Source organism: Carcharodon carcharias, chromosome 9, assembly GCF_017639515.1.
Source record: "Carcharodon carcharias isolate sCarCar2 chromosome 9, sCarCar2.pri, whole genome shotgun sequence".
NCBI classification, from domain to species: Eukaryota; Metazoa; Chordata; class Chondrichthyes; order Lamniformes; family Lamnidae; genus Carcharodon; species Carcharodon carcharias.
This window is the reverse complement of record NC_054475.1, coordinates 52709067-52718375: the sequence shown is the minus strand read 5'-3', so window position 1 is coordinate 52718375 and position 9309 is coordinate 52709067. Positions and strand designations below refer to the sequence as shown.

At 43.1% G+C, this 9309-nt stretch overlaps 1 protein-coding gene across 1 annotated transcript; it reads left to right on the top strand.

The window, feature by feature from the left end:
- The first annotated feature begins 1393 nt into the window (after nt 1-1393).
- On the top strand, nt 1394-9094 carry rpl10a (ribosomal protein L10a). The gene is made up of 6 exons (XM_041196029.1): nt 1394-1445; nt 2894-2968; nt 3849-3929; nt 4279-4427; nt 6545-6717; nt 8880-9094. Exons 1-6 carry the CDS (start codon nt 1441-1443, stop codon nt 9048-9050), a joined length of 654 nt encoding a protein of 217 aa, XP_041051963.1. The 5' UTR covers nt 1394-1440; the 3' UTR covers nt 9051-9094.
- The last annotated feature ends 215 nt before the right edge of the window (nt 9095-9309 follow it).

The following is a 9309-nucleotide window of genomic DNA, read 5'->3' as shown; positions in this document are numbered from 1 at the left end:
GAGAATGGAGTCAAGATAGCAAGAAATGAGTTCCAAAGGCCAGGAACAGGCTGACACGATTGGTCTGATGGGCCAGTCCTGTTAGTAGATTTTGGGTAGGAGGTAAAAGCAGGCCGTCCGAGGTTGGGAGACTATGAAGTTGGAAGCTGTGGAGGGAAGATCTCCAGAGCAGAGGTCAGTGACATTCCTGGAAACAATGGCTTGATGTTCGGTGGTGCGGTCATGGTCCAGGGGGAGGTAGGAGGCTGTGTCTGTGAGTTGGCGCTCAGCCTCTGCGAGGTAGAGGTCAGTGTGCCAGACAACAACAGCACTACCCTTGTCAGCAGGTTTGATGACAAAGTCCAGGGTTGGAGTGTGGCAAGTTAAGGAGACATATTAGAGTGGGTAAGAGGAGCAGAGAAATTGAGATGACTGATGTCACGCCGACAGTTCTCAATGCAAAAATCAAGAGCAGGTAAAAATCCAGAGGGAGAGATCCAGGTGGAGGGATAATATTGGAGGCGGGTAAAAGGATCGGTTGAATGAGGGGAGGACTCCTGCCCAAAGAAGTGAGCACGGAGACGAAGGTGGCGGAAGAAGAGTTCAGCATCATGCCAAGCCCGGAATTCATTGAGGGAAGGCGTAAGGATATGAAACTGAGTCCTTTGCTGAGCACTGAACATTCAGCATCAAGGAGGGGAAGGTCAGGGGGTATGGTGAATACACAGCAAGGGCTGGGATTGGAAGACGGGATGGAGTCAGAGGGACGGGCAGGGGTGGAGGGTTCTGGATGGGCGTTGGTGTTGATGAGTTGTTGGAGTTTGCGTTCCTTTGCACCTGAAAGAAAGAGACAAAGTTTCTTGTTAAGGTGTCGGATGAGACGAAGAATAAAATAAAACTGGGGGCAAGGACAGCTTAGAGATAGGGTGAGCTGCTGGAGGAAGAGGTCGAGTGTGTTCATATGGCAGCGCATGGCACTGAGTGCGGAGAAAACTGATATGCCATTTTAATATGTTAATACCCTGTGTATATAAAGGAGTAAAAATTTAAATTCAGTAGCTATAAGGTAAACTGGAAAACCATTTCAACTATTTGTTAAGACTACTTTAGATTTAAACTTTAGATTCTATTTAAAAATCAGTATTTGAATGTCTGTCAATTGGCTGCAATATTTAAAAACCCCGGCCCTTCTGAAGGGGCGACCATAGATGGGGGACGGGAATACTTGTTGCACTAATAAAGCAGCAAAGGAATTTACAGCTAGAAATAATTTTATGATGAAACGGTCTCTTCATTATAACATGAGAAATAAATGTCCAAACCCGCTATTTTAAATTAAAATAGAGAAACGAATAATGCAAGCTTGTCACGGTCACCATCGCGAGATTCTGCGGGGCTGGGATGGGTATAAAAGGCGTCAGTTCCGGAACTCGGGCCTCTTTGTCCGGAGTCACTGACATAATGAGGTGAGAGGATAAGAGCAGGCTCTGGGCCTTTTGTACAATCTACTGCCATCCGCCACTTGCATCGACCTTACCAACCAGTGGCTAACGGCAGGGCACTCACAACCACCTTAAAGACGAGTTGCTGGAGCGGGGATGTCAAAGTCCCCGCCGATGAAGCGTGGTCAGATTTATTCTCCCGTCACTCGGAGTCTCCGGCATCGCGGCAGGGGGAGGCTAACCGGCAGATCACGTGACTGAGCCCGCTGTGGGGAGGGGGTTGTGCGCATGTGCCATTCCTCGCAGGTAGCGAGGAGTGTTAAACCCTCAATGACACTGGCACTTGGGAAGTGTGGCACAGGCCTTCCTGACCTGTAAAGCTGCAAATGGAGTTGTTCAGATTTAAGTTACACTGTTATGTATAACAGCCTGGGAGAGGAATATTGGATAAAAAATGAGTAGGTGGAGTTAAGGTACAGATCAGCTCTGAACTGAATCCAGTGGATGAGAGAAAATCAAAATACTGCGGTGCTGGAAATATGTAATAACAGAAAATACTGGGAAACTCAGCGGGCCTGACAGCATCTGGGGTGAGAGAGAGAAATAGGGTTAATGTTTTGAGTCTGCTCTACTTGCCCTGAAGAAAAGTTGTGTGGACTCTGTTTCTCTCTCAATAGATGCTGTCAGACCTGCTGAGTTTTTCCAGCATTTTCTGTTTTAATCCAGTGGCTGAACTGGATAAATGGACTGAATGGCCTGAAAGGGTAGTAGAGGCAGTAGCCCTCAACTTGTTTATAAAGTGCCTGGATAAGCGCCTCAAGTGCTGTTATCTGTGCTACAGACCAAATACTAGAAAGTGGGATTAAACTGGGTGGCTCGTTTTTCAGTTGGTTCAGATGTGATGGGCCAAGTAGCCTTTTCCTGTGCTTAGTGTTTTATGATTATCTTTTGAGTATATCCTGCCCTCCATCATATCCCACTCATCCATTATTCCTGGTTTAACTCCCAATAGCCAAAGCCTCCAGTTTCAAATTCACATCACTGTGCCCTAGCCTTATCCTGACTTGCAGATTTGAGTTCTTCCCCCTCCCCCACAACTCCATGTGTACTTGTTCATTTTCCATTCCTTTGTTTCCCTGCTGGAAATGATGTCTTCAGTGGCCTGCCCCATGACCTGAAATCCCCTCACCTTGAAGACCATCCTTTAAAAACCCAAAACAAAAACAGAATTACCTGGAAAAACTCAGCAGGTCTGGCAGCATCGGCGGAGAAGAAAAGAGTTGACGTTTCGAGTCCTCATGACCCTTCGAAACCCATCTTGAGTTTTGATCACTCCTATTGAATTGTTGTGAAATGACCTGGTATACAAGGGCAGGCTCCTTGCCTACACATGACAGGGCACACTTGAAAATTAAATGGATGAATTTGTGTGCTTGAGGATTTAACTGGTGGTTTCTCTTTGTGCTTTGCAGCAGCAAAGTCTCTCGCGATACCCTGTACGAAGCTGTCCGTGAGGTCCTTCAGGGATCCCAACAGAAGCCTCGCAAGTAAGTCTATCATAAGTGCCTAATGTCTTAATGTAGGATGGGCACTTGTGGAGTGTAAGCAGTTTGTATCTGTTATAAGTAGACATGACGATGCACTTCATAAACATTGAAACGTTTTTGGAGCAGTGTTGTATTTCTCAGTGATTAAGTTCAGTCTGATTAGATGTTTATGCAGAAAAGGATTTTCTGCCCTTGTCTTCAAGTTTATGTTTCTTCTCTGATAGGGATTCTTGCATTGTGGGGCACTGGTTATGGGGAAAATAGTGTATGTGCTAGAGGGGATCCTTAAAGGCTGGTTCAAGAACAGATCTGGATGTCTGCACATGTCACTTGCTCTTTCCAGCTTTACATGGACAAATGGTCAACACAATGTATCAATACTTGGCACCTTGGCCATTGCCTTCAAGCAACTTTACTAGTTATTACAAATCCTGATAACAGGTATATTTTATTTGCATCCTGTGATTCCATTCCATGCTTTGTGGTTGAATATTAATGACTTCATTGTGGCTTAGGATGTCCGTAGAGAGTGGTGAATCTATGGAATACATTGCCTCAGCGGGCTGTGGAGGCCAGGTCATTGAGTGTATTTAAGACCAAGATAGATAGGTTCTTGATTGGTAAGGGGATCAAAGGTTACGGGGAGAATGTGGGAGAATGGAGTTGAGAAACTTATCAACCATGATTGAATGTCGGAGCAGACTCGATGGGCTGAATGGCCTAATTTCTGCTCCTATGTCTTATGGTCTAAATGCTGCCTTGTCACATCCCAGGAACAAAAGAATGTTAGGAGGTTGGAGTAAGTTTGGAGGTTTGCAAGTATTTCTGGTAGGTTGATGTAATGTGGTCTGCACAACTGATGGGAGTGTCTTCTTTTTAGGTTCCTGGAGACTGTGGAGCTGCAGATCAGTCTAAAGAACTATGACCCTCAGAAGGACAAGCGTTTCTCTGGCACTGTCAGGTTCGACTTCTTATTGCTCAACCCAGTTCTCAGTGCATAAGCTGTAGAATAGGAATTGGATTTGTTTGAACAATTCAAGTCCTCCTGTACAGCTTGTGATACTGAAAAACATGGGTAGTTCTGCCCTGTAAGGGGTTTGGACGGACCCCCACCCTGGGTCTTAAAACATGAGGGGAGGCTAGGTGAGGCAATATTGCTAATCCTGCCGAACATTTGTAAGGAGTAAGTTGCTGGTGGATAAAGTGCTTGAGAAGCCAGCATCGAGGGTAAGGCACTTGAGAAGCTCCCCTAGAATGATCTCCGTTTCAATTGTTTCCCTGACGTTTGACTCTCTGCTGTGCTTGTCTAGGCTAAAGAGCGCCCCTCGGCCTAAGTTTTCCATATGCGTGCTTGGAGACCAGCAGCACTGTGATGAGGCAAAGGCTGCTGACCTCCCTCACATGGACATTGAAGCTCTGAAGAAGTTGAACAAAAACAAAAAGATGGTCAAGAAGCTTGGTGAGTTTTGAGGGTGTTCATTACGGCACTTTGCAGAATTGAACTATCCTTGGGTATCCAGGATGCTGCTCTTGAGGGATTTGGTGATGCTGGGCTTAACCATGCTTTACACTTGTCCCTAAGGAGTTCTGTATTGCTTAGTCTGAGGCTTATTTGATGGTAGAGGGAACTTTATGGTTTTGGATTCTGAAAGTGCATTCTAAAATTGAGGTAATATTAGTGGTGTACATTTCCATATATGCTAATTAATGAAGCTATGGACATTTTGATTGGTCCTTAGAGGGGCTGTGCATTGTTGATTGCTTGGAAGCAGTGCAGATCAAGATTGAAGTGGCTTCTTTGGTCTTGGTTTGTAAGCATTGGTTAAGCTGAAGGCTGGTTTTAGGAGGCCTGGTGCAGTATATGGGGACTGTTGTCCTTCATGGATGCTGTGGATTTGTTTGCAAGGAGCTCCAGATTACTTGGCACTTCCATTCCCCCTCCAAGCAGAAGCTAAGCAGCACTTGCTGGGACACATGTAGTTGAAGGCTGCACTGAGCCAGACAGAGGGGAAATGAATCAAGTGTTGGCCTGCTGTGCAGCAGGCAGGCCTGCCACGCACTGAGCATTGTCATATCTGGCATTGAGAGATTGATCCTAGTGGTCTACATGATGACACTATCTATCTAATCTTAAGGTGTGTTGTGTAGCTAACTGTCAAAATCAGTTCCCTGGTCACTAAGTTTGTCAGCATCCAAGAGCACTTGGTGTGTTCTGAAATAAAATACTTGTGTTACAAACAGATCAGGCAGCATCTGTGGTGAGACAGTTAACGTTTCAGGCTGATGACCTTTAATCAGAGCCCAGAAAGATTTGGTTATGCTGACAACTTTCTTCACTCATTTAAACTACTGATATGGCTTTGAGGGCATGTAATGTTTAGGTGAGTTTGGGAGTCACATCCAAAAAATGTGGTAAAGATCATAGATCCTATATGTATTAAATAAAAATATTTAATCTGCTGTTTCTTAATGCATACCTTAAATAGACAAGAAAAGCATACAGCCAGTGACAGTGGTTCTTGAACTAATCAAGGTGCTAGGAAGCCCTTCTCCAGTCTTCCATCTGAAGAAGGCAGCTGCCTGACGAGGACTTCCCCTTAAACCCCTGAGCATCCATTTAATATTTCTAGGACTGGTTTATGTTGATCACTTGTCTGAACAGCTCTGGCCAGTGACCAAAGGACAGTACCAAAGTTGTCACTTCCCCATTACCACTTAGCTGAGGTCATCTTTTTAGGTCATCTCATGCTGGGTGCCACTTGTTAACTCCTGCCAGACACTTGTAGGCCAGAGGGTGACTGAAGACTCTGACAGCACTCTCTGTCGTCATTATCTTTGTTTTATCTCAGCTTTGTACTGTTTTCTGTTTTTTCAGAGAACAGAAGCAGCTTTTCTGCTGAGTGGCTCATGCTATGCCTTCTAACTACATAATTCTATAATCTGAAAAGTATCATTTCTTGAGGTGTTGGAACTGGAGTTGAATTGTTTGTTTAACCAGGGAAAACACTTCTAACTTGTGAACACTGAAAAGGTTTTAGTGAGATGTTCCAGTGTTTAATCTGTGCTCTAAATAGTTTCAATCTGACAGAGCTGCAGCTGGTTAAAATATTACTTTGTTCATCTGTACACATATATTAAAGCATAGAGATAACAATGCATAATAGGTTTTCAGCTCCCAAGTATTTACAGCCCATCTCCTTCAGTTGCTGCCTGTTTGCAAAGCAGTGTCATTTGATCACAGCTACTGTAACAGTTGTAAACAGTGCATCCATAAAGATAAATTCCTGATTTTCATTGATGGATGAGTGTCAGTGGCAAGGCCAGTATTTACTACCCATCCCTAATTGCCCTCAAGGAGGTGATGGTGAACTGCTGCCTTGGGTGGTAGATATGGATTCAGTAGTAGCTGTCAAATGAAAATTGGATATAAATATGTGAAGGGAAGAAATAAGGTGAAATAGGAAAAAGTAGGAGTGGGACCAACTGATTGAGTTGGTACAGACTTGTTGGGTGAATGGCCTCCTTTTGCTGTACTATTCTATAATTCTAAACACTTCAATTTTGAATACTTTGCAGCAAAGAAGTATGATGCTTTCCTTGCCTCAGAGTCCCTTATTAAGCAGATTCCTCGTATTCTGGGTCCTGGTCTGAACAAGGCTGGCAAATTCCCCTCTCTCCTCACTCACAATGAAAACATGCTAACCAAAGTGGATGAAGTCAAATCGACCATCAAGTTCCAGATGAAAAAGGTGTGTATTTACTCTGGTGGTTAAAATTAAACTGCTTGCATGTAACTTAATGGAACCAATCAGAGGAATCCAATCTGATCAAGATTCAGTTCCCTGTTAAGTGGGGATCAGGCTTATGGCTGTGAATGATCTATACACAGGTCTTTTGATTGTATTGCCATGGAAAGTTTGAATTATGTATATTTCATAGATTTCACCAGTAATGAAATGGCATTCCTGGTAACAGTATTGGTGAGTAGTCCCTAGATCCTGGAAAGGTCCCAGTGGATTGGAAAACCTCAAATACAACACTTCTTCCAGAAAGGAGGGAAACAGGAAGCTGTGGACCAGTTAGCCTAACATCTAGTATAGGGGAAATGCTAGAACCACTATTAAGGAGGTAATAGTATTGTGATTTTCTAAATACCCTATAAGGCAGAGCCAATATGGTTTTGTGAAAAGGAAATAATGTTTGACTATTCTTGGAGGAAGCAACAAGGGGGTCCTGTAGATGTGATGTACTTGGATTTTCAAAAGACATTTGGTAAGGTCCCACAAAGGTTATTACACAATTGTGGGTTACACATTAGCATGGATAAAGAGAATTTGTTAGCGAACAGGAAATAGATCATTTTCAAGTTGTCAAGCTGCAAGTGTCACAGGGATCAGTGCTGTGGTTTCAACTATTCGCAATCTATATCAATGACTTGAAGGGAATGAATTTATTGTAGCTAAAATTGCTGATGGCACAAAGTCAGGTTGTCCTCTTGACAACTTGCTTTCTTTGCTTTCTATATTCCTTTATAGACTGAGTGGGCAAACATTTGGCAAGTGGCGTATAATGTGGGAAAATGTGAACATCCACTTTCCTAGGAAGAATAGAAAGTGGTATACTTAAATGGAAAGATTGCAGAACTCTTTGGAGGGATCTGGGTGTCCTGGTACATGGATCACAAAAGTTAATATGCAGGTACAGTAAGTGATTAGGAAGGAAAAAGAATGTGATATAGTGGGGCATTTGGACGCTTTACTGTAAAGGCTAATGCTAACTGGTTTGACAATACCTGGACGTTTAAAGAACCAAATGATTTGTAATGGTATTTTCATATTAGTGGTGTGCTGGCTGCAGCAAATATGTGGTGTGCTAGTTGTAAATGTGAAGTGGCAATGACCAATGCTGCCTCTAATTTTTCCATCCATGTACAAAGTGAATTTTATGTGCACCAACATCAGGATAATGTGTGCTGACAGTGGAAACAAAAACATCTACATTATAGTTGTTTGGTAGCATAGAACTTGGGTATTGCTGAAAAAGAGATGTTGAAGTTTTGTTTTGCACTCATCAGGACAGTTTGCAAGGATGCCAATATAAGGGGAAAGCAATTTATACTGAGTGATGACAAGTGGACTCTGGTAGAGGTGTTGCCATGGTGAATGCACCAATTGATAGCATTCTACATTATATTGATATTTTTAAAAGTTGCCATAGGTATGGAAGAGAATATTAAAACAAGGGATAATTAACACTGCACTTAAGATATTCATTTGTTATGAAATCAAATAAAAAAAATTAATGCTGCAAAACTTTGAGTAGCCTTTTAGTATCTTAAGCATATTTATTCCTTCAGGCATAAAATAAAATTATCCATTTGTGTCATTGGAAACAATTTTATTGGTGTTGATGTGTGGAATAACAATTTTTACACTATATGCTTGACAATACCAAGTCTTAAATAACAAATCTTAACTTGTCTCCCGTCTCCAGCTGACTGCCTCTTCTGACTAACCATTTTCCCCCTTAAACTGCCTCGCTGCAGGTTCTGGGAGAGAAATGGTGACAGCGGCAAGGCAGGAGAGGTAGTGACTGGGAGGCTTTTGATTGGAAATGGTGGACCATGCCATGCGAGTGATGTCAATAATCAAATGCACAGCACTGGTGCATATCCCAGCAGGCCACAACTTTGGTGTTGACCACCTTGAGTTGGTGACTGAAGGCTATGGAAAATGTAGTGGTCAGTAATTCACTAGCTTTGGGGAACATAGCATTTCAGTCACGTGTCTTTGAATGTTGCTTGCCTGGGCTTAACTTTAATTTGAACCCTGGCTTGGAGCTGTGCTGGTGGTTTGGGAATTGGTCAGTCTGAACTGCTGATAGAAATTAATCATGTCTTCTCCCCTCCCAGGTCCTGTGCTTGGCAGTTGCAGTGGGCCACATTAAGATGACTGAAGAGGAACTGGTCTACAACATTCATTTGGCCATCAACTTCCTAGTTTCACTGCTGAAGAAGAACTGGCAGAATGTGCGTGCCCTATACATCAAGAGCAGTATGGGCAAGCCTCAGCGCCTCTACTGAGTGCTCTATGCTGTTGTATATTTTAAATAAAATGTTTTTCAGCATTTGGTGCCTTGCTGTTCAATTGGGAGAAACCACTTCATAGCAGTTTGTAAGTTCTGATCATGAAGCTGATGAGGTTTTTATTTTGGGGTCCAGGCTGCACTGTTATTTGTACAGGTTTCAGTCCAGGGTGATATGATCTGTGAAGCCAGGTCTCTGGCCTGCAGTGCTAGACTTAAGGCAGTCTGAAAAGTGTATCTAGCCCAAATGAGCTTCT